The 24792-nt window shown below is 43.3% G+C and overlaps 1 protein-coding gene across 1 annotated transcript; it reads right to left on the bottom strand.

Annotated features, from left to right (window-relative positions):
• Nucleotides 1-1092: 1092 nt before the first annotated feature.
• Nucleotides 1093-23907, bottom strand: GNA13 (G protein subunit alpha 13). Its single transcript, XM_057418516.1, has 4 exons — nucleotides 23556-23907; nucleotides 21608-21834; nucleotides 6669-6719; nucleotides 1093-2154 (listed from the first exon to the last, which is right to left on the bottom strand). Exons 1-4 carry the CDS (start codon nucleotides 23887-23889, stop codon nucleotides 1582-1584), a joined length of 1185 nt encoding a protein of 394 aa, XP_057274499.1. The 5' UTR covers nucleotides 23890-23907; the 3' UTR covers nucleotides 1093-1581.
• Between the last annotated feature and the right edge of the window lie 885 nt (nucleotides 23908-24792).

Here is a 24792-nt window from a genome sequence, read left to right as displayed (position 1 = left end):
GACACTGCTCCAAGCAGTGAGAACATGATGTCACACCACTTGCCACATGTGCTATGTTAATAAAAATTCATTTAAAGTATTGGCCAGCATCATGATCCACAGGAATTGGTCTGTTCCATAGGGAAAGTGGCCAGCTGAACTGCCTACATGACACTACAGCCTGGGGGAAACCTGCTCTTTAAACACTTTAAGCTGACAAAAGCTTACTCTCCTTTTGCAGGACGTATGCTGGGTAATGTATGAGAATTTCTGGGCAAAAGAAGTATTTTGTATTATTCTTTTAAATCACATGGCAACGGTAACATCCTCGCCCTTAGCCAGCCCCCCCCCCCCCCCCGCCCCCCAAACACAACAAAAACCAACCCTGCATTGGAACTTTTGGTAAGATACTCTTAGTCACAAGCAGTACTCTGGAGTACGCTGTGCAACGTATTGGCTCAAGTACACTTAGGATTGCTAGACCCAATTGGGATGTGTCAGAAAGAACCTCATCAGCTGAAGCACATTCTGCTGTGACACGTTCTTTCTGCACAAGAAAACATTCATCTTCATGGTGTCAGCTACACAAGGCCTCTGCTGGGAACACAGATGCTCACATAAGGCCACTGGAAATACCATAGGACAGAACACAAGGAGGCACTTAGGTTTGCAAGTCCTTCTATCACCACATGCCTACTGCTTAAGATGAGGCACTCTGTAAGTCATGAAGAAAGTAAAGATAAACCAGTGCTATATTAAAGCGCTTCAAGAACAGGGTAAGGTACCTACATGTAGTATGTGGTTAGTGAAGATAAATACAAGTTGAGCTTGCTCCCCCCTTCCCATGTAAGACTCTCAAGAGGACCATATCACAGTGCTCTGTGCTTTGCCATGGCTCCAAGACGTCGGTACAATGCAGTAGAGTGAAACCGTGTACTGTGCCATTCATTAATTCCTCATCGCTGGAATTCTGCCTGCGGTTGTACTTCCTGCCAGGACTGGCCAAAGCTCCCAACCTAAGTATATTTAAACCATCTCCTAGTCAAACCCCATGCAAAGACCAGTACTTAAACAGGAAGGATGTTACACCCGGGAATCCTAGCTTCAAAGAGATGATTCCAGCAAGGGATTTATGGGATTTCTAACCAACAATAGACCTGAGAAATCATAAGTCAGCTATGGTATCACAGTCTTCATAACAGAGTTAGATGTGAAGAGTTTCTTCCCCCTTAAATTACTGCCACAGTCTAACAATTGCAACAATTTTGCTGAGCTTTGGACTTGGAATTCTGAAGGTGGAATGATTTTTTTCCTAGGATAATAATATACATGTTCATAAAAGGTCAGATTTATCACTTTACAGGTACTTAGACATAGATCTGCTATAAAATTACAACTGGAGTCAACTTGAAGCTACACTGGAAGAGATTAAGCCTGAATTTCTGCAGAAATTGGCAATAATGTGTTCAGCAGCAGCTTTTAGCCACATATCGAGAAGTCTGACAGGATCTGGATTTCTCTACTCCTGCTGTAAACTTCCTAGTTAAAAAAAACCAAAAACAACACACAAAAGTTACTCAAATAAAACTGTCTTTTTGCACATCACTGTAACATAAGCTGCTTGAGGTTGTCGTGAAGGATGGTATCCTTAACGTCACGGAAAACTAGCCGGATGTTTTCTGTGTTAATAGCAGTGGTGAAGTGGTGGTAGAGGGGCTTCTGCTGCTGGTCCCGGCGTTTGGTACGAAAACAATCCACCAGGAATTTCTGGACATCTGTTAAGCAGTGGGGATCCCCCTCATACTCGGGGAAATAGTCTTTGATGCTCACTTTTTTTACTTTTTCCTCAAGCAAGTCCGTCTTGTTTAAGAAGAGGATGATGGAGACGTTGCTGAACACCCGGTTATTGACTATTGTCTCAAAAATGTTCAGGGACTCCGTCAGGCGATTCGTTTGCCGATCCTCCATCAGCACTTGGTCAAACTCACTCGAGGAGACGAGGAAGAGTATGGACGTGACACTGTCGAAGCACTCGAACCACCGCTTCCGTTCGGACCTTTGGCCGCCTACATCAACCATTTTGAAAGGGACGTTTTTGATTTCAAAGTCGTACTCGTGAATCCCTTTTGTAGGTTTCCGGGCCAGCAGGATGTCCTGCTGTGAGGGAAGGTAATCCTGAAAGAGACATCAAGGACAGTTTGCTGATTAGGGTACAAGGTGCAGGCGTGGTGATCACAACTGAGTTGCCATTGAGAGAGAAGCTGGCAGAGGAACAGCACAAGGTTTTGAATAAACATACACACGAACGCGTATTTATATGCTGACACTGAAGCATTTTGGAAAGATCTAGCATCCAAAGCAGGAAACACACCCCATATTAATCAAACATGGATCCCAGAGAACTGAAGCTTTCCATTTGCCACATGACAAGGATCCATAAACAACCCGCACCATCAGTTCCTCATGCCAGTTTCCCTCATTCTGGATTACTTTCTGCTTCAGTCATCCTCTTCCCACAAAGCTGGGAAACACGCTGGCTGCCAACACTGCAATGCAGCAGTCGGGGTCTAAAGCAGGTTTCTCCAATCTGTAACCACGGGGAGTATCCCATTCTAAGCGTGGGTGCTCCATTCCTCCCATGTTCTCGTGCATACTGCATGACTGCTTCCAGGAAAAAGAACTACTCCACTAAGTTGGTTTTAAGGCAATTATGGCAGAAATGCACAACCTAAGCAACTTTCTCTGCTCTTGCCATGGATCTTTCACATCGTATCGGTCCAAAAAGGCACTTCTATCAGCTATGTGCCACATCTGGGAGCTCAAAACGTAGCCCAAAACATACTATGCAACTGGTAGAATAGGAGAAGAAACTAGCAGCTGAGGAGAGCAGCCTCTTGCCAGTAGGACAGTCTAGGAGCTCACCTTTTCCCCCAGAATTAAACAGGCAGGATAAGTAGGTTTTTCACTGCTTGTTTCAGTGTTACATGACTGGTCATTATCAACAGATGCAGATGTTAACAGGAGGAGGAATTCTTATTAGTCAGCTTTCGACAGACTGAAATTCAAGACTTGTATAGGGGATTTCTTCACCCCGAGTTACACTTTGGCACATGGTCCAAGGCTTTCTGCTGTCTAAAGAGCACATCTCTAAGAGGCAGCTGGCTGACGCTGAAGTTTAAAGCTTTGTTGTTCACTTGTTATGGAAACTCTTCCTTACCCCTTTCCAGCATTTCTCACAACTTCAGAGTGTGACTTCAGTTCCAGAATTTTAGTCTCCTCTTAGTGAGTGATCTACAATCTTCCTTTGACAGTGCCAGACCTGGACTTTTTACAAGGATGTGTAAGACCTGGGTCCACAAAGCCCAACTGAACTAGTGAGCTGGGGCAGGGGAACAAGCACAGAACTACATGGCTGCTTAAATACTGGTATTCCAAGTGTAAGGCATCTGGGCAAGTTTGATCCACAGCCTTTAAGAAAGTAATGTTAAAACTTAGGGAGCGTAATGTTCCAAAAATTCAGAGATCACTTAGCTGTACGATGTAAGCTCAAAAGTGAAACCAGCTACAGAGACTGCTGTTGTTTGAACTCCTGTGTTTCTTTCCTGGAGCTGCCCATGACTAAGGCACTGATTTTTATCGTGGCAGGAATTACAGAGCAGCTCTGAAGCACAGGCTCCCACCCTGCACATTCTGCTGCTGTACTATTACAGCTATACTATTACACATCCACAGCCAGAACCATCTCAATCCGCAGGAGAGCTGAACTGCAAAAGTAGCATCATGGTCCTCCCAAACCAAGCAATGGGCACCTGCAAATCAGTCAAGGGCCCCGATTAAAAGAAGCAGCATTAAAGGGTAATGAGATTTTTCTCTTTGTTAAATTTATCTTTGGTCTTTTCTACCAAAAAACTGTTAGAGAGGAAGAACAATCAGAGAACAGAGCAATGACTGTATCAGATGTCACTGAGCACATGTGAGGGGATTTTAAGGTGACTGTTAACACCTAGGGAAGAGGATGTCACAGGTTCCATCTTTCGGACAGGAATGCAGCATCTTTTGTTATTCAGGAAGTTAGTCTCAAGCTCTCAAAACAAAACCAGAGAGTTTTAGGAAGGCTCAGGAGCGACTGAGATTATTAAAGTAAATAAATAAAATCAATTAATATGAAAGGCAAAGCCATCTATACCTTCAGTACTGAAACAAGAGCACAAAGAAAACTCTTCTGGGAGTTGGCCTGTAATGTTTATCCAGTAAAGCTTTCAAGAACAAGCAGCTTATCCCTAAAATTCCTGACAAATTCCCTCTCAAGTATCATTACTCATTTAAAATTCCTTCCACACTTGGAACCACAAATAAAATCCTTTCAAGTGCTCTCAAGCTCTCCATGCACAGAAGACCTACCATGTTTTATACCAGATAATGGCTGCTCTTATGCACCAGCCTGCAAGTGAGTGCACTGAAGCCAAGTGCTGGGTGTACAGCCTTCATCTGGCTACAGGAGACCAAACAACAACTCCTAAGAAAGCTCCAGCATTTTACTTGTCTTTTGTAATGATAATGATGTTTTCTTCCTCATGCCCAGATCCTTGGGATACCAGCAGCTTGACATTACAGCAATTCTGAATGAGCCCCTTTCTCACTGTAGATCCCATTCTCCCTACTGAAAGACTGCAGCATTAGGAGAGTATTTTCCTTGGATAGAACTGAGTATTATCTAAGTCCTTTCAGTGTTTTGCCACTGTCAGTCAGTACTTTTCCTGCAAGCATCCTAAAGGGCACATTCCTTTTCTACACTCTGCCCTGTCTTTCATGTTGACTGTTGACATCTTAAGGTCCATTCCATTCCATTCTTCACCCTCACCCTTTTTTGGTTTGTTTGGTTGTTTCTGGGGGGTTATTGGGTTTTTTGGTTTATTTTCTGTGCAGCTCTTCCCAAGGATCCACTGATACCGACTCCGAACATGTGCTTTCTTCCTCAAATTCACTACTCTTTTTTCCTCTAAAGGCCTTCTTTTGGTTATGAGGTAGTTCTCTTAACTATCACATCACTGTTTCCATAGTTAGAATGTAAAGCACGAATAAGATGCAGTCACAACATGGGAAGTGATGTGTCTCTATATTTTGGATACATATAGTCTGCGCTGGCAGATGAAACAACAACAAACATGCAGGAATCCAGCTAATCCCAGCCAGCTCCTTGTATTTTGCTGATCTGATTAAATCTGAACATTAAAGTTCTTTTCCCTACTCACTGTTATTATCTGCTCCCGTTGGCCAAGAGGCACATGAATTGCAAGTCTATCTGTTTATAAGCAATTCAGTTGTGTCAGAGAACAGATAAGAACAGTAAAGTACTTACATTAATATATAGTTTGGGGCAATAATCATTAGACAAATCTTGCATATAGGTAAGATTAAACCAGAAGAACCCATCAAATCTTTCACTCTATAACAAAACTGTCCACACAGACCCAACATTTTCTATGACAGCAGATCTTGAAGGATCCCTCTTGAAGGATCCAGTATCTCAACATCATTTGGGCTAGCTTTAAACGGGAAACGCTGTAATTCAGAGCTCAGCATTCCCACAGCAACACCAAACCTACAATAAGTGTGTGTGCATATAAAAATAGAAAAGAAAACACAGTGACTTCAAGTTTCAGGCTTGAATCAAGGAATGGACCAAAGGTTCTAAATAAAGAACGCTGAAAAGAAGATGCAAAAATCTTTACCCAAATGTGCAGGGGCAGAAAAACCAAACCAAAAACCAAAACTCAAGGGGCACTGGGTTCAAAACTCATGAGAAATCCACCATTAGCAGAAAGTTGAGCAGTTCACTAAAGCGAGTCCAGCTCTCCTACTGCTGTGTAACTCAAGACCAAATCAAAACTTGAGGAGTAAGAGCTGGAGCTTTCAAGTGAGGTATCTGGGAAGCACATGGATACTGCAAGGTAATCACCAGTGCTTTAATCAGAAAAAATGACAGTTAAAAATTTAAAATTAACTTTTTCTCCATTAAAAAGAAAAACAGAATTAAGCCTGATGTAACAGGATTCAATTGAAGTGGTTGGGATTCCTTCAGCATTTGTTAGCCATCAGCTGGAAATGACCTTGGAGAAACTGCCTCCCCATGGAGTTCAAGCTGGCATCCCATTTTACAGGCAGTTTTTCCACATGCCATTTCTGCAATGCACAACTAATGAGCATCAGACAACTTCATTATTCAAGCAGTAACCAAGAGTGCTACCCAAAAGGTTCAGCTTTTTCCCCCCAGAGAAAACAGATCTGGTTCTGTTCCAAATGTGTTTATTTTGAAGCAGATGCTACAGGATGGTACCACTGACCCATGCACCAATTTAACTGGGTGTTCCTAACTGGATATGTACAAACAAAAGCACTCATTTCTGCATATCATTTAGTGTTGAAGTGTTACATTAATAGTCTTTTGACTGGACAAGCATTTGTAACTTAGGTTTTGTTTAATTTCTACAGAAGTTTTATTACCAGAAAGTCTCTTGGCCCTTGCATTGCCCTCTGGTTTTGACATGTTGGTGATGAACTGCTGAGATAATGGAACAGTCAAAGTTAAAGCTATTTGAGTAGACACTAATAACATTTCATCTGTTTAAACCCCAGAGATAACAAAGACTGCTTAAAACCCAAGATTGAAAGAAACTCAAAAGACTTACTTGTTCTCCAAGTTTATCCAAGTTGTCCAAGAAATACTTTACAGATTCCCCCTGAAAACAAAGCAAACAGTTAGTTAAATAAGCAGCACACTTGATCCCAAGAGTTTACATTGTGAAGTCCAGTTCATTTACCAACATCCAGACATCAGTGTTTTAAGCTTTAATCACTACTATCTCTCAAGCAGCTCTCCTAAGAACACAAGTAATGTTTTATTTCTAGGTCAGTTAATATTTGAGCTTAAAAGCATAGGTAGGCACATTTGTAATAGTTCTTTCCAGTTTAGAATTGCTAAGTAAATTCTACAGCGTTATCCACAGGGAGCATCAATGAAGGAACCACACCTTCATTAGGAAAAGCTGCGTTCAATTCTTTCAACCTTTTGAGGAGTCTGCACATACAGGCATTCAGTGCAGGATTAATGACTGCAGACGATTTATTTATAACTGCATTGCCATACGATCCGATTCATGCAGGTAAATCCCCTGAGCACTGCCAGTGACCAGCAGAATAGAGGATGAGAAACCACAACTCATGAAGCATTTTACTAAAGGCCAAGCTGGACAAGACCTCCTTCCTCTGGGAATAATGGACAAAGCTCCACACTGCAACACTGCATGATATCACATCTACTATACAGGTTATGTTCTGGATTCAAGCCATTCTTTTCCTTGCAAATAGTAACTGAAGTGTTTAATCCCTCCAGTAACATGGAACTAAAGATTCTCTACTGTAAGCCTGAACTACAGTCAACTCTCCAAAACTCCATCAGGGTGCTGGGATGAAGGAAAAGCCTCTTACAAGGATGCTGCTGAACCAGAGTTCACTTCCAACAGGTAACATACTGACTGAATCTATTGCAAAGGAAGGTAGCACCTTTATAGGATTCTCAGCATCAACACAGCAGCAGAGCCACGCTTCCTTTTGAAAGCTCTTGGTTACCAAGCTGTAACTTATTTACTTTATATTAAATACAGAAAAGAAACCATCTGTGTTTTCATTCTGGGTATAGAAGAGCAAGAATACTGACAGAATTTTCTTGATGAGCAATTCAAGCAGCATCCAGGGCCAGGTGACTACATCTAAGCCAGATGTGTGAATCGGGACAAGAGTTACACCCTGATAATCACTTCCCTTCACTTGAAATAGAACTTATCTATGAAGAATATCAAACCTCAACATTAAACTGTGTCACCTAAGCAGCACTGAAGTACGGTAAGGTAAATAACAGTCCAAAAAGGGTTCTGGCAGATACACAACACAAGGCACGTACCCTTTGCAGGTTTTCCAGGTCCTAAAGTTACCTAACAGCAGCAGACACCTCACCTTCCAGTGTGCAATTTGAACATCAGCTTTTCATTAGGCAAGACTAGGACTCTGGTTGAAACATGCCTTGCGCTTGACACACCTGCAGGGAAAGAGTCCAGCACACTTCTACTACCTTATTTTACCTTCTGTTTAGTTTACCATTACTGATTCTCTCTGGGTGACAAGCTGCAGCACTAACATTAACCAACCATTTCAAGGCCAGTGGCACAGAACAGCAACTCTTGCAGTGACAGCAGTATTCTACACATACATCTTTTTCAGCACTCCAAAATCCATTCTAGCCTCAATCGTCTAGGGGAAGCGTATGAGGAACAGCATTCCCATTCCACAGAAAATAGAAATACACAACCTTAATGCACAAATCCATGAAAGCTTCCCAAGCAGGGGGAACAGGATCAGAATTGAAGCCTTCCAAGTACTAAGACCACTGTCTGCGGCTGAATATTAATACAAAATAAAGTTAGGCTCAGGCTTAATTTCTTTTTTAGGTCCTTAGAAGGAGCTGCCAACCCTCCCTCCCCTCAGGACTATGTAAAATCAGGCAGATTTCAGACTCATTTAGTGGAGGTATTTGTTCTACAATACCTGGGCCTCAGAGGCTGCAAGTATGGATGTGTGTGGCTACATGCAGAGATATATTTTAATCTTAGACAACTCTTTTTTATACTGCCTACAGCAATGCCTACTCCCTAAAGAAGCATTAACTCCACACTACTGGAATGCATGAGTTACTACATCTCCTTTCAGTCCCAGGGCTTCCTACTACTGCAATGGATTGAGCAGTTGCAGGAGTAAACCACGGCCTGTAAAGGTCACAAAACACCCCCAGAAACAGCTTCCCAAATGAGGGGATTTCCTGAAAACATGAATGCAAAATACATGGTCCTGCAGCAATTGCAGTGCTCTAGAGCCATACATGAGCAGAAAAGTGAAGCACACCAAGGGGACTGCTTAGTTTCCATGCTGTCAGGTATGGAAGTCAAGGGCAGGCAAGTATGAAGGTGGCCATTCTGAAGCTCATGAGATTAAGCTTTAAAAGCAGTCAGTTATGAGCAGGATACGGTTAGTAAAGCAGTGACATATCAGCTTCCCTCCTCCACATCTGCAGCTCACTCAGTTCTTCCCTTATGAAAATCTATCCAGGCAACTAATGTGACACACCAAGAAAGTGCTGTCACCATGACTCAACTCAGTATTTAAGGATAAAAGTTGTTCAGCCATTGGCTTTTATCAATTTGCATGGCATCAAGAACTTAAAACAGTGCTAAGCCCATCAGCAGTTCTTCCATCACATTCCAGACAGCCCTCCCCTATCATACAGCTACAAGCCAGTGTCTTGACTCCGGTGATTTTCTATCTATCTGGCCTGGACATCTTCAGATCAGCAGGCTCAGCTCTGATAACTACAGCTACTCTTGAGCAGCCAACCATCACAACTAACAGATGGTTATCAGAGTGCACTCCTGCAGAACTGAACAGCTCTGACCCATTTTAAACAAGCTTCAAAAAGGCAGCATGACAAAGCAACCAAGCAAGACTTCAATCCTTTTCCAAAGGGGTGACTCTGTGTGCTGTATGCAGCGTTCAGAAGCCCACTGAAAAAAACACCACACAACAACCAATGAAAGCCTTAATGCCAGCAACTGTTAAAACCAAGTATGAGACTGATCTATTCACAACACCAGCTCCAAAGGCAGCTTCTGTGTTAGGCTACTTTTGCTTGATACTAGATTCAGAACTAGATCTCACTCTGTAAATCAATTACTTGCTATATTTAAATGCTGTATCCAACAGACAGTTGTTGTCTTCTAAAATTTCCCTTGACACAAACTGTAAACCCTCTGGTTTACCCAACATGACTAGAAAACAGAAACCTGGGCTTCCCCATTCTGCCCCACCAACTCCAGTGTGGCTCACCGCGTCCATGTGGCTGCTGTAACAGTCAATCTGCTGCTGTCAAGCCACAAAGGAGCCACAAAAAGGACAAAATCAATAGGAGACTGAGAAACTACAGGATCTGCCATCATCAGAAAGTTCTGTAGTTCTCCATTCATTCCATTGACTTCACACCCATATCCTGTGGGTACATATGACGGAAACTGGAACATTTAGTTAAAGAAATACAGTGATGCGAAAGTCTTAAATTAGTCACAAGTGAACCTTTGGTTTTTCAAATGCAGGTGAACCCTTTGAAGTCATTTTTACAGTTGAGCAGTTGTGAACTGCCAGCTCCTGAAGTGTGGTTGCAAGCTACCAATGCCCTGTTACACTGCAGGAACTGTAACATCGACCCTTCCTTGTCCATTGTCCACCTCCTTCTGCTCAGCTTAAAGCATAGGCCCAAAGATGTGAACAGAAGTGACAAACACCAGCTTCAGCACATCTCTCATGCGTATTGATACACTGCAATAGAGGAAACTTCTTGAACACCCCCAGTACAACAGAATGAATGGTCTACACATTAGTTTCAAAGCTCTTCCAGTGTCAGGTCACTAAGCTTTTGCTTTTTTCATACAGTATTAATATGAATCCTATCAGAACATAAGATTTTAAGCACACACTTTGCGTGCAGAAGATGCCCTTTTTTGTTCAGATAGAGTATTCAGAAACGCATGTAAACCACAGGAAGTTGACTGTTAAATAACTTTATTCATAACTGTCAAGTGTTCCATTTTCAGCAAGGTTTGATTGAGAACAGCCTGTGTGCCTCCTGCAGTCTTATGATCCTTCCTGAGGAAAGCCAACTCATTTCATCCTCAGCACACAAGTTGTGTTTTCTTGTAAACCACTTATTCTTATCAAGGTACCTGATATTACAACAGCTTCCCATACAACACTGCATCCATCTCAACTAGTCTTGCTCATGCCTATACAATGAATTATCTTGAGCTTTGTGAACACTTTCTACAAAGATGGGATTACAGCACATGCTGGACATCTACCTGCAAGACAACAGTGTGTTGCAGCTGTGCTCTGAAGTAACCCTTATCAGTTATCTTTTATAACCACCACTTGGCAAAGATAAAGATTACTGTCTGAAATGCTGCTAGTTAGTCCCTAAAGCAGAGCAACCACTAAAATATTATGGGGGAAGAAAAGGAGGAAAAGAGACGATTACAATACACAACAGATGAACACATCTTTTAAACCCAGGAAGTGGCACCAATTTATTTGGTTTCCATGAAAACCATGTCAGCAATCTAAATATGATTTGTTGAAACCTCAGCATCGCCAAATGGCTCTTTTAGCTGTTCCAGGGCAACACAGCACATTCTTTCCAACAGCAATCACTTCAAAAAATAAAAAAGTGAAAAAGCATCAAATACAGATTCAGTCATCACAAGGTCTAAAGATAGATATGAACAGTCTATCAAACCATCTATATCTGGCTGCAAGTTCACACTGAATGGACAGGACTTAAATATCTGAAAAGATAAATCAGATATTTAAAGAAAACAGGAGATACAACTGAGTAACTCTAGATTAGAATTACAGGAACCACCAAACCTTTTCTCTTCCTGACCCTATCCAAGTTTCTGCTAAAACATAGATTTTTTCATTTTATCTAATTAAAAAAACCCACAAGCACACAAAAAACAATGGCAAAAAAGCTTTTTCAAAAGCCTAGTTTAGAAGAGGAGGTAACTACAATGTTCTTAGGTTGCCAGGTACATGCCTAAACTGACACACAAACCAACCACCCATAACATGGGAAAAGCTGCTTGAAGGAAGAAATATAATGGAGGAATAATCAAAGCCTTAAACGTCTGCATCTTACAGCACCCTAATAATCCTTGTGGAACTCACTTTATTATGTATAGTGTCTTTTGCCTGTTAGAAGCTTAATCCAAAGGCACAAAGTGCTTTAAAACAGCACTGCTGCCAGTGGAAACATTAAGAGACCAGCCTTGAAAGGGCTTAAGCATAGGTAGTGTACATCCAGATCAGGTATTTCAGGATCTCTGAGCTTCTTTCTCTCCAGCTCAACCATCTCAAACATCATTTAGATTTGACCTGCCCATTTTCAAAGGTTGTTCAGCTGGAGAAGAGAATCGTCCAGAGAGACCTTAGAGCAGCTCCCAGTGCCTAAAGGGGCTACAAGAAATCTGGAGAGGGGCTTTAGAGAAGCACCTGTAGGGACAGGACAAGGGGAAATGGCTTTAAACTGAAAGATGGTAAATTTAGATTAGACATTAAGAAGTTGTTCTTCCCTGTGAGGGTGCTGAGGCACTGGCACAGGGTGCCCAGAGAAGCTGTGGCTGCCCCATCCCTGGCAGTGTTCAAGGCCAGGCTGGACAAGGCTTGGAACAACCTGCTCCAGTGGAAGGTGTCCCTGCCCATGGCAAGGGCTGAACTGGATGTGTTTTAAGGTCCCTCCAACCCAAACCACTCTATGCGGAGATTAATTGCTGCTTCTTTATAAGACTGGACAGTTTCAGTTACAGGTTACACCTGCTTCCACAGGAGGACAAAATAATCCTGTTCTCCACCAATACACGTCACAAATGCATCACATCTCATCCCACCTCTGAGAGCACCAACTCATTTCCTCTTTTCAGCACTTCCTGTGTGCAGCTCCAGTTGTATTCAACTGTTTTCACAGCAATAAGAACAACATCACGCAGTGCAGAAGTGAAACCTGTCTTGTGTTTGGTCACACACCCTGAATATCTGTCCTAAACCAAGGAAACATTGAAGTCCTGACTCACAGAAGTAATCTTTTGTAAAGCTTCTTGGTAGCAGAGCAGAATTTGTACTGAGAACAGCTGGATCGCATTGGGTGGAAAGTGCTCAACAGCATGAAGCTACAAAAGCACCATGAAATGGAGGAGTCACATTATTTCATGACTGACATTTTTATCTTGCATAATGGCATTAACAAAGAAAGGTGAAGGGTTTTAAGAAGGGGTTTAACCCAATAATATCCCTTTAATCTATTATCCCCTATTTACCATGTAATCCAATTAATCCTCAATTCTCCAATGTGGATAACAAACTGAGGAAGCTGGAGCACACCAACCTGAGCTCCTGCAGCACAACTGCCTGGCAGCATCCACTGCGGCTGCCAGTGAATGAGGGGGCAAAGGCACACAGCTCAAGCCAGTCTGGATCTCAATACTCCAGATCAGCTCCAGCATCCTGTTTCTCCTTCCTGCACTGACTGCAGGTTTGCATTACCCTTCAAAGGGCCTCAGTCACAGTTCAGACCCAATTTTCTCCAATCAGCGGAACATTTCCATGGTTTCAGACATAACGTGCTATCCCCCTTAACCAAATGAAGACATGATCAGGCACTAAGAACTTAATCCACGTACTGGTGTGCCACAGAGCAAACTGCTCCAGTTTTGAATTACTTGCCTAAGAGGGAAGAAATCCAATTTCGTTTTTCTCAGCTAGGAATCCCTCCCCTCTCCTGAAGGGATACAACTGCCAGATTCTTAACAAAAACTGCTTAAAGATACAAACATTCACTACAGCTTTGAGGCACAAAACGGTGTTCTATTAAAGACTGCAGAACTACAATTTCTTCCATGCAAGAAACTATTATCATACCTCTATTTCTGAAAGACTACTTGGAAACCAGGCTGTGCCATATTCTATAAACAGCTGAGAGTTTTAAGAAACCCTCTGAGTTGTATGAAGCAATATTCTATGTGGACAGCTCAAGAGTACACCCCAAAGAGACTCCTTCCAAGAACTGAAAGCCTGAGGAGTATCCAGCATTTCCCTGGAGTGTCATTTTTCTTAGGATCACCAAAGCTCCCAAACAGGAAGAAAACTCAAATCTACTGCAGCCCCTTCTAGAGATCAGAGCCAGATTAAGAAATGTAGTAAATGGGACACAACCCATGAGGAACCAGAATGTCTAATGAAGATGCTTCTGTTGGCAAGAACCTGAACATAAATTAATCCATGAAAGCAAATTAAGATACACTTTCCACAGGATCAGGTGAACTTTCTTCCTTCAAAGTTCTTTTTACTGTCTCCTTCAGGAAGTATCTACAACCCAAACTCGCCTTCCAGAAAGGTGACTTTAGGAAAGACACTGATACTTAACAAAAGATTGTCAGATTTCATTGATGAACCAAACCTCCCAAGTCACAGCACACAGACAGATCTAGAAGCTGTATGAAAACATGCACTGACCCAGAAGAAACAGCCACCTCCCAATTACTATTTACACTCTGGGAAGCATCTAGCTAAACTTCAAATGTTTTACACACAAAGCAGACTGGAACCAGACCGTAAACATTTGCTCTTCTTTCAGTGCACTGACCCACTGGCTCCATGACTTCATGTGTTTGCAACTCAAACTGCATTTAACCTAACACTGAAGCAGTAGTGAGTCTGCAAATCTGCCATCCATTATCTGGAGCTTCACTTGCTTCCAAGTTGTATGAGATCAGCAAAGGCTCCTCAAAACATGACAAATATTCAGCCTGTGGAAAGATATCAGCACTAAAAGTGGTCACATTGAACTTTAAGGTTCATTGAAAAGCCCATTACATAAACTGTAAACTAAATCACAACCTTTGAAAAGCACAACCCTGAACTAGACACCAGGGCAGGCACTGAAGTATCCCTCGGGCTCAGTTTTAAAGTACATTTGGTTCGTATTTCAGCCTCAGGAGAAACCCAGATGACCAAATGCTTTTAGTTCCTTCCTCTGCCTCTATTATAGCATCCATTTCGATTACATTCTGGTATTTCTGTTTGCAAATGATGACATACAAATACACGAGCTCTTGTTACCAGCTATCTGACAAGATTCAGTGGTAATTTACTAGGTCTTGTGAAAGATCCATCCTTAAATGAATGTCAATGTATTTAAAGATCAGTAAAAGCTGTGCCTAAAGCACTTGAGCAGTGAAGACAGTTCAAGGCCCCAATACCATCCACATGTAAAATTCCAGGAGATCACCCTACACCAAGGTTTTTTTGGTTTTGTGTTTTGTTTTGTTTTTTTACACCCTATTCTGTGTAGATCTTTTGAATTACAGAAGGCATTAGTGCACTGTGTTTCCTCTCCTGGAAATTCTGCATCCTCTTTACTTGGTCACCAGTGGGTGACCAAATACCATCATGTGCCCAGCAAGCTCATGGGTGATGACACATGTCTGTATCTCTCATCTATAAAAAGAATTTAAGGGTCTTTTAAGTTCCTTGGTTAAGTCACAGAAAAGGAGCCCAATATTCCACTTATTTTAACTGAGGAGACTGTGGAGTACAGGGAAAACATTGAAGGTGTGAATGACCATGACAGAGAAGTGTGCAACAAAATGCAGTGAATTAAGTGCTGTAAAAGTCAGCTCAGTGCTTATAATAGTCCAAAACTTCTCTCCTCTTACACAGTTGAAGTTGTCAGTTAGTGTGATGATAAAGAATTCAGAGTGGGTTTTATAATCAAAATTCCTCAACTTTCCCAGGTGCATTACCTGCTGTTTCTTATTAATGCAGACATGCAAGTGGGGAAGATACTGAAAACAATTTAGGACCTTCTTTAGCTTCTGGCTTAATCTTCAACATTTTCTTTATGCACCATTTAAATTTGACCCTTCAAACTACTTTGGCTGTAGAGTAGAAGGGTTATTCAGAGATTTTCATCTGGATTAAATGCATTTATTGTTTGAGTCTGACAATTTAACTAACATTGTATTCTATGACCTATTTATTTAACTTTAAGACATAAAGAAAGGCTTCATATTCCAGAACAAGATACCATTTGGTCTGAGCTAGACTCCATCAGCACCGTGATCCAGCTCGCTGTTGCGCACAGGACAGGCTCTGCACCTTCAGAGCTTCTCAACTGATTTGTAGTAAATTTAGATAACTTCAAAAAAAACAAGTGCCAGTAGCCAAAATGCTGTCATAGAGATTATCTTGCCTTCTGTGTGAAACACTACTACTTTACTGCTTTTCTTACGTAGTAAGGTCAGCTGCACTTATGTTTTCCCACATTTTCTGAAGCAACTTCCCCAGCTACCACAACCTGAAGTTTCCTTCCACTTCGCTAGTTCTGCATGAGAGGTACAGCATGAACTCAGAACATATAAATAGTATACAGCATTAACTCATAAATACAGCCAAAAGAGTCATCCAAATACAACCCGAGTGTTATACATGCTCAGTGAGAGCAGACTTAACTGGCCTCTAAGGCTGAAGTCTAGTTAGAGTAAACTCGAATTAGGGAGCAGCAGCACAACGCTGCCCCTGGCATCACACCTTAATCCTAAAGGATCCCAAATTTACATATGAAAAAGATGGCTCCATATTCTTTGCCTCGGGTGCACAATATATAGATGGCAGATCAGGGCTGCATTCATACCACATGTTTTGCCAGCACAGAGGTTTGCTGACAGCTATGAATACTGCCACTTTGTAGTGTAGATTGGGCTTACATTAATAAGTCATTTCTCAATGGACAGAGAATGGCGCAGCCGTTGCTATGTTTAAATCCTGTGAAGCAATGTAATGAGACAGCTCCACAGGTACTAACATGTAAGACCTTGCAGGTTAGCAGCCAGCAAGGAAATGGGCTCTGAACTAATGTACCACGGTCTCATGTTACTCTGTAAGCAGCAGAAGCAGCAAAAGCTCATCTAACGTGTTTAAAAGAATGTACTGAGAAGAGGCTCACACATTCAAGACACGTGAAAGTCCCTTCCTCTGAAGGGTTCAGGTTGTTGGCATGCACAGTGTATCCAGAAGGGCACAACGGATTCTACCTTTATTTAAGCAAGGCTGAGGAATGCAAATTTTTGCAAGTAGGTCACCTTTCAGTCTTCTGCAACCAAATGTTTAGGGAACTAAGGCACGTGATTATCAACACGACAGAGCTTGTCAAGACAGAGTACGTATAAGAACACGTGGCTCTGCTCCCACACTGTATTGTGAAACTGCATTTTTAAAGTAGCAGAGACTGAAGCAGAAATCCTAATCCCAATTTGGAAAATGATAAAGAAATGCCACTTAAATCAGTGTAAAAGTTCACTTGTTCAGCTCAGTGTTGCAGTCAATTCCCAATACCAAAGCACCAGTACACACATGGAACAGTTTCTGGCCACAAACCTGAGTAAGGAAACTCAAGCCTCCTCATTGTTGGACTCTTGTGTTAAGCCCATGCAGAGCCTTATTAAGGCAAACTCAAAACCAGCATTACCTTGTCACTGGGGCAGGAAAACTCTCAAGAACTCCGAGTCTTTTCTGAAGATTTAAATGACTCATTTTTAAGTATAAAATTGTAAAGCACTTTTCTGTCCATAGAATCTTTGATAAATCTTTTTCAGATGAAGACCAAAAGTGGCTCTAACCTTTCCAAGGGTTGAAGGAGTCATGCTTACTGTACACACACCATCCTGTGATGTGATGTTTGGTGATCTATTATCCGGGGAAAGAGGGGAAAATAGTTTGTATTTCAACACAAAGCTGCAGCTTTGTTTTCCCCACAGAATTCTGAGCAATATTCAGTGTAATTATAACATTATACTTAAATTAACTCTAAATTATATGATTACGTGCCCAAATAGCCAATCCACATGTTTACAGAAGCACCACCTCCACACTTCACCCAGAAAGAGATGGGAGCAACCCAATCCCAGATCCAAGAGGGGATCAGGGGAAGGAGAAAGACATCGCCACCCCCCAACTTCAGGGTGTGGAGAGGTTGCAGAGGATGAATACTGGGAGGAGTTATCAGAACATTACAGAAGGCACAGGGTGTTGAAAAGCTTCTGAAATTCAGTGTCACAAATACACTGTAGATGCTTCTAATGAATGACAGATGCTGTTTTTCCAGGTTCACACTTGTGACTTCAGAGAGATGCTGAAGTACTGACCATGAGATGGGCATCCATCTTGAGAACGAGCTCATATCTGGGAACCTGGTCTGGCTTCAAACACAACTGGCCTCACCATGATCACTATAATCAAGCACATTTCAAGGATGTGCTGCCTACACACCTGAAAGAATGGTAAGTTTTGCTAACATTCTGCAGAGACCGTTTGGGGACTCATTTCGAGTAGAGCCAGTATAATGTTCTCGTGTGTACAACAGCCCCACCAATATGCAGAGACAGAACCCAGAAAAGCCCCACCAGGACAAGATAAAAGTTAGTTCAACTGAACAACACTCTTCTAAAATACTGCAACAGGAAAATGCTGCAGGGAAGCTGCAGCAAAACTAGCAGCATAACTTTGAGCTGAACACGCCTTTTCCTGTCTTCTATAATCTGATCTAGCACTTGCAGACATATCACAGAAGTAAACATGATCCAGAGGTAAATGCACATCCTGCCATACCATCCATGTCTGCAGTTCTGTGCACTTCAGGTTCATGGCATTAAGGACAAAACAACACAATAACACTCTGTAATTTGCAAGTAGGGCAAAACGTAACTATCTGCAGATCAACAATAGCTGGTAGCAAACATCCAAACCCACCCTAAAGTTTTCTTTTAACAAGAACAAACCTTTAACACGTTCAAAGCTTATCGTGCAGCTGAGCTACTCAGCTCTCATCCCACTTTTCCACCGTCAGAGAATGAGAAGAATCCTGGAGACTACTTCAGAACGCTCCTCTGGGCACAACTCTCATAGCAAATGTGAGTTCACAGCACCTGCTGAAGTGAGAGGCAGTACAGCAGTGTACAACCGTACTCTACTCAGAATTGCTTTCCTCAGTGTTACCAGATAGGCAGCACCAGCACCAGCCACTCCTCAGCTGCCAGCATCTCAGAGCAAGTCCCAGTGAGAACAGCAAACCTTTCCAACCACAGAACTGAACAGCTCACGAGCGTAAATACAAAGGCGAGGAAATACCTTGTTAAATCACTTTGCATGTTGTAGAATTGAGTGCATTTTATCCAAGTAATTTCAGGAGATCTTAACTGGACATCAACTGGCAAGGAGAAATCTGCAATGTTCATTAAAAGTCAGAGAGCTTCAGGCTGATTCAGACTAACTCTGTAACTAATCCACAGACATCGACCAGAGGCTGTAGCAGAAATAAGCTCAGTGCATGAAGGACAGAAAGCCTGAAGTAGACCAGGATATAAAGCTACAGGAACTGACTAAGCTACAGAGCCAAAAGAGTCTTTAGTTAACTGTGTTAGTGGAACTGTCACCTGAATGACTTCAGTTTGTAATAAAATTTGAGGGATTATAATATTAACCACCTGAGAAGTACTGAAGTGGCACACATGCACTAAGCTGTAATTAGTTTCAAAGCACTACATAAGTGACCTCATGAATTCTCATAAATACTGCTGTTAGTGGCCAGAAGGCCCCTATTTTTATACCAAGGAAAATAAATCATATTGACTATCCTCATGACCACTTACATTAACAAAATGAGGAAGGACACTCCAGCAAACAAGGCATGGAAATGCTGATTTCTAATTCCATTAGCACATAACCAAGTTCTGCTTTTCCCCCTCTCATGCTACTATAAAAAGACCACATTGTTTCTTCAGGGTCCTAGCATCATCTCTGGCATTACAAATGAAAGATGATGGAGAAGGAAAACAACATGAACAGCTCAATGACTTCTCACAAACGTGCACAGATCTTGCCATTATCTCTTTTCATGACATTTGTTGTCCTAAGCAGTTGAACTGGAAGTAGAAACAGTTTTATTCCCTGTCTGCAATGCTAACAACTTTCAGTCCTGGATCCTTTCTTCAAGAGTCAGCGCTCAACCCAAGAGCACTGTCTGTGTCTCCTCCAACTTCTCCCTGTCCTGCCTCCTGACTTGGAGGTACACCCATCACTCCCTCCTTCACTATTTGTGTCTCCCTTCCACAGTACATCACATATCTAAACTCTCTGAACACTCTTTTTCAAAGCCTGCCAGCAGGTATGGCAAAAATCCATACTGCTTCCAGGAGTCTTCCACCTTTCTGCTGCCCACACGGAGCTCTGTCATAGCTTCAGCTGGGGTAAAACCCCAGACTTCATGCTTGGCCAGCACTGCTCAAGCTGCTGCACTCAATACAGCAACATCATTCAGCTGCTTCCTTTTCTTCATGTTTATAGCTTGGCATAAATATCTCAGGCCGAGATTTTTAAAGGATTTAGGGAATAGTGCAATATAAGTATAAATAAAGCAGTTACCTTACTTTCAAAATTAGCATTAGGATAGTTGTCAACTATTTAGAGCACTTAAAAAAATACTCTGGAGTCCTGCCTAAAACATAACAAGATCCATACACGATCCAGGACATTATGCAGATTTAGGGATTTCCAAAAGAAAGCAATAGGGTTCTTTTTCTGCCTGAAGCACAACACATTCTTCAAATCCTACTCAAAGTGAAACTCTACACAAGCTTCAGTTATGGAAAGAACCTTCTTCTCAGACTCAGGACGATGGAATGGCAATAGGTCCCTTCACTGCTTCCCCTGCAGTCACCAGCCATGCTTAGTAGAGGCAAGTTTATTTAACAGCTTTTAAACCAGATCACTCCAGCACAGCAACTGTGTCACTAAGTCACATTTGCACCAGCAGCAGAGCAATCACCTTTTTATGATCACCTTGAAGGTGAAACGCAAGGAGCAACAGGTCTCCTTAGAAACACATTACATAGCTGAGCTCACGGGGCAGGTGACAGGCACCTGCCCATCCTTCAATCTCTACAAGATGTTCCATGATCAGAGCAATACATATTTACACAACCATTCATAATAGCTCAACAGGAGACATCACCAGCTATTGTTCAGATTCACGCTAACACAAAGGTTATTTTTAAGACATAAAAAACACAAAAGCCACTTAGATTCAAGAGACCTACTAGAACAAATTTGATCTATTTTAAGGTTCTCCACCCCTACAAACCCCTGTGCCACTGGCATTTACTACACAAGTCTGTGAATTAACAAACAGCAAATTTAACTCAAATTCTTCACTTCCTTTTGCAGCATTTGCCTGGAAATGGAGCAAAGGGACTTCAGCTGTCACAGGGAGTTAAAGCTCCAGCTCAAAATTGAGACATGTTTCTCCTTCCTTTCCACCACCACTATAGAGCTGCATACTCCATCTCAACCCCACTATTAACCGCTATATCCCATCTTCAGTTGAGAACCTGAATTTAACAAAAATTTCATTACATGAGCATGAACACAGACATTCAAAATTAAACAGGAAGTATATGGAGGGAATGTTTGCTAGATTGCTCAAACTGGAATAGAGAAGGGAGTGGTTTTTAAATTCTTCTCATTAACCCATGCATATCTTTTCTTAAAAATCACATTACTCTTAAGTCTTCCTTCACTGCAAACCATGTTTTGTGTTGTTTTTTAAGTCGATGCACTAGTTCACAAAGGAAACAATCGTACAGTAAAAACACTACAGACATACAAGCTTTGTTACAGAACATAAAAGCCCTCCAGACCTCTGCTTTCTCACATACGAAATGAGGACAATTATGTCAGAAGCTCTTTATTCTTGTTCTGTAAAAAAAGGGTAGGGAAGGAACTAAATGCATCTGTTTGCAATACTGCAGCATAACAGTGTACTATTCCAAAAGGCTTTAGATCCATGAGGAGGCCACTTGAGCTGTGTTGTATTCACTCACAAGAATCGTACACACTCAATTCCAAATACAAACACTGAACTTACCAGCTGGAACTCCCTGCGCCGGTCGTATGCGTGCTGGATGCCGCTGTCAGCCCATAGGGCTCGGATGGCTGGCAGGTACTGCAGGAACACTGCTGTCTCCACCATGCCCTGCACCACTGAAACCGAGCGGGTGTCAAACGCCATCATCGTGTCTCCGTTACTCTGGTTCGCAGGATCACCCCAGGGGATATGAAGTTTCTCTCTGGCATCCACAAGGACTCTCACACCTTTAATAGGATGAAAGAGCGTTGCAATTAGTTTCTCAGCATCTACTGTTTCAGTAGCCTACAAACCTGCAGAGATTCAGACAATGCCCTTACTCTGTACAGTCAAAGCTCAGTGGGACTCTCCACCCAGGAGGAAATCACGAAGTTTCTGAACAACTGACTCCAAGCACTATGCTTTCAGGTAATATCAAACCTCAGATACTTACTATCCGAAAAACAGGGCCATAGCCAACAGTATAATACCCACAGCACAAGTTTAACCCTTGAGAAAGTGCTGGTTTTAATTACTAAGCCCCCAGTCTGTGCTACCAAACACTTCTGCCTGGCACGAAACAACTCAAAGTATATTTAAAAGCTTATTTCAGAATATGTCAACCCATCTGACTGTGTATTTCAAGGTTCCCTAATCTCTGTATTCTTATAAGCATGGTATCTAGTTATCTCAACCTGTAGACGGTTATCGCTGCCTTTAATATTTACAGAGATATGAACACAATATTTACTAAATCATTGAACTCTCTAAAAGATTTTTTTCCTGCTTACATGCAAAAGGAGTTGTATCATTGAAAGACTTCCCTGCACTTGTTTTGTTGCTGTTTTGGCAGATATTCCCTATGAGAAACACAGTATTTTAAACTTCTCTTATAAAGGACTTTAAAAAAGAAAATACCATAAAGAATAAGCAACTGTAGAGGCATGGGGAGAGTGTAAGGAAATTAAGGTGCAGTAACAAGTGACTGTATAACAACACACTTGTTTAATACCAAAGTGTTTTTCCAAGCTTCTTTTCCTTGACATGACTTTTCCATCTGTCAAACGCAGTGACTGCAGGAAAGCAGCCTTCAAAAGAGAGCTGTAGTTCCTAAGTGTATACTTCCACAGAGTAGGAAGCACCTTATTTTGCTAACAATCTGTAACCTGGTCAACACAGGTTGCTCGTGATTCCTACTGCCTTGCTATTTATAGCTTCCCCAGGCTTGGTCTGCAACCAGCTTTGTAAACCAACCGTCTTTAAGAATCACTGGATCTCAGCCCCCTTCACGAGCAGGGCTGAGGATCTGACATTGCTTTGCTGTTTCAAGAAACTTAGTTGAAACTTTGCCCAACTATTACACAGTCCAAACTGATAAACTGATGAGCGATTTCGACGAGAATAATAAGGTAAATGTCGCCGACTCAATACGGATGACAGCAGTGAAATGAAGAGCCCGCTCCTAAACCATGCATGGAGGTTTCAGCGATGCATTTATGACCCTTGGTGCAGGTTTAATCGTGGTTTCCAACAGGATGGCAGCTTTCTTCCACTGCAGCGAAACGCTTCCTCCTGGAGCGCAGGACGCGTCCCATCCTCCGGCACTTTCAGGTGCATCTCGCCCCCATCCATTACCGCTCATCACCGCGATCGCGTTACCAGGAAATGGCACCGCTTGGGACCTCCCGGGCTCAAACCGCTGCTCCCGCCTGGGGGCCGCACCCGGGCCGCCGCCTCTCCCCCCCCCTACACCAGGGCCGGGTGACAACCCGCGGAGGGCGGCTGCCCCCCAAACGGTGCCACCGGCAGCGCGGGGCCGCTCCTCCTCCATGAGGGAAAGGCCGAAACGAAACCACCGACCGAGCGGGAGGAGGCAGCGACCCACCGGGCTGAGGGAGACGAGGCCGCCCCCCCCAAACCCCGGCCGGGCCTGGAGCTTCCCGGGGCTGCCCCTTCGCCTCTCACCCACCTTTAATCACGTTGCTGTAGATGGTGGCTCGGAACTCCTCCCGGGCAGCCCGGTCCCAGTCCTGCCCATGGATGATCCTCATCTGCTTGAGGAAAGTAGACTTGCCGCTCTCACCCGCTCCCAGCAGCAGGATCTTGACGAGGCGCTTCACGTAGGTCTTCTCGCGGTTGAGGCACTTGTCGATCTCCTTGGACTTGCGCTGCTGCTCGGCCTCGCCGCTGGTGAGCAGGCAGCCGGGAAAGCAGCCCGACAGCACGGAGCGCGACGGCAGGAAGTCCGCCATCTTAGCGAGCACTGCCAGCGAGGGCAGCGCCCGCTCCGCCGCCCCGCGCATGCGTGACAGCGCCGCGTTCCCGCCCTTGCGCAGGCCCCGCCCACTGAGGAAATGGCGGGAGCGGGAGGTGGTTGTGGCCGTTCCGGCCGCGGTCGGTGTCGGGGTCTCTTTAACGTCTGCAGCCAGTGCTTAATGTGCGGTCACTGAGGGGAAACTGACCCCGTTATGGTGGGTCCTGTGCTCTGTAGGGGTGCTGACAGGCGGGAAGCCGCGGGGAAGGGGAGCCGTCGGTCGTGGGGGGCAGGATGGAGCTTGCCAGCTAAGCAGTTTTCTGTTCCCGGTGCGAGCAGTTTGGTTAGGAACGCGTTGAGCCGCTCGGCACGGACTTCCTCTTTGCTGCTCCGAGCTGTGCAGGGCTGCAGGCTGGACAAACAGCGGGTCTGGGCCTTGGATGGGGGCTGTGTACAGGGTGAGGCACAGTGCAGTTTCCTATCCAAGTTAAATGAAGCAAAGACAGTATTTTCAAGTCCTTAATAATAGAGACAGGTGTCTCTTAGGGCTACCTGTGCTGCCTTCCAAGGAGGCTTCCATCTCTCCTTGGTCTCCTGCTGGTTTTGTCCTTTTCCCTTCTCTTTCCGCTCCTTTCGCTGCCTGGTGTCTCTGCTAACACCTCCCTTTGGTCTCTCCCTCCAGCTGCCCTGTGCAAACATCATGTTGCAGTCTGCTTCCTGCTGTCCCTGTCAGCACATGATGGTCATGTCACGTATCCAGCTGCCCACATCACCCAAGGGTTCGGTAGTCACTGGCTTCCTCTCCCCTGCGTGCTACAGATCGGGAATCATAGAATCACAGAATGGTTGGCAAGGACCTTAAGATCATCCAGTTCCACCCCCTGCCATGGGCAGGGACACCTCCCACTAAACCATGTCAGCCAATACTTCATCCTACTTGGCCTTGGGATGG

The sequence above is a fragment of the Pezoporus wallicus genome, unplaced genomic scaffold (assembly GCF_028554395.1).
Source record: "Pezoporus wallicus isolate ANWC-B61680 ecotype Strahan unplaced genomic scaffold, APGP_CSIRO_Pwel_v1 contig_3710, whole genome shotgun sequence".
NCBI lineage: Eukaryota > Metazoa > Chordata > Aves > Psittaciformes > Psittacidae > Pezoporus > Pezoporus wallicus.
The sequence above is the reverse complement of the archived record's forward strand: the minus strand, read 5'-3'. Positions and strand labels throughout refer to the sequence as shown.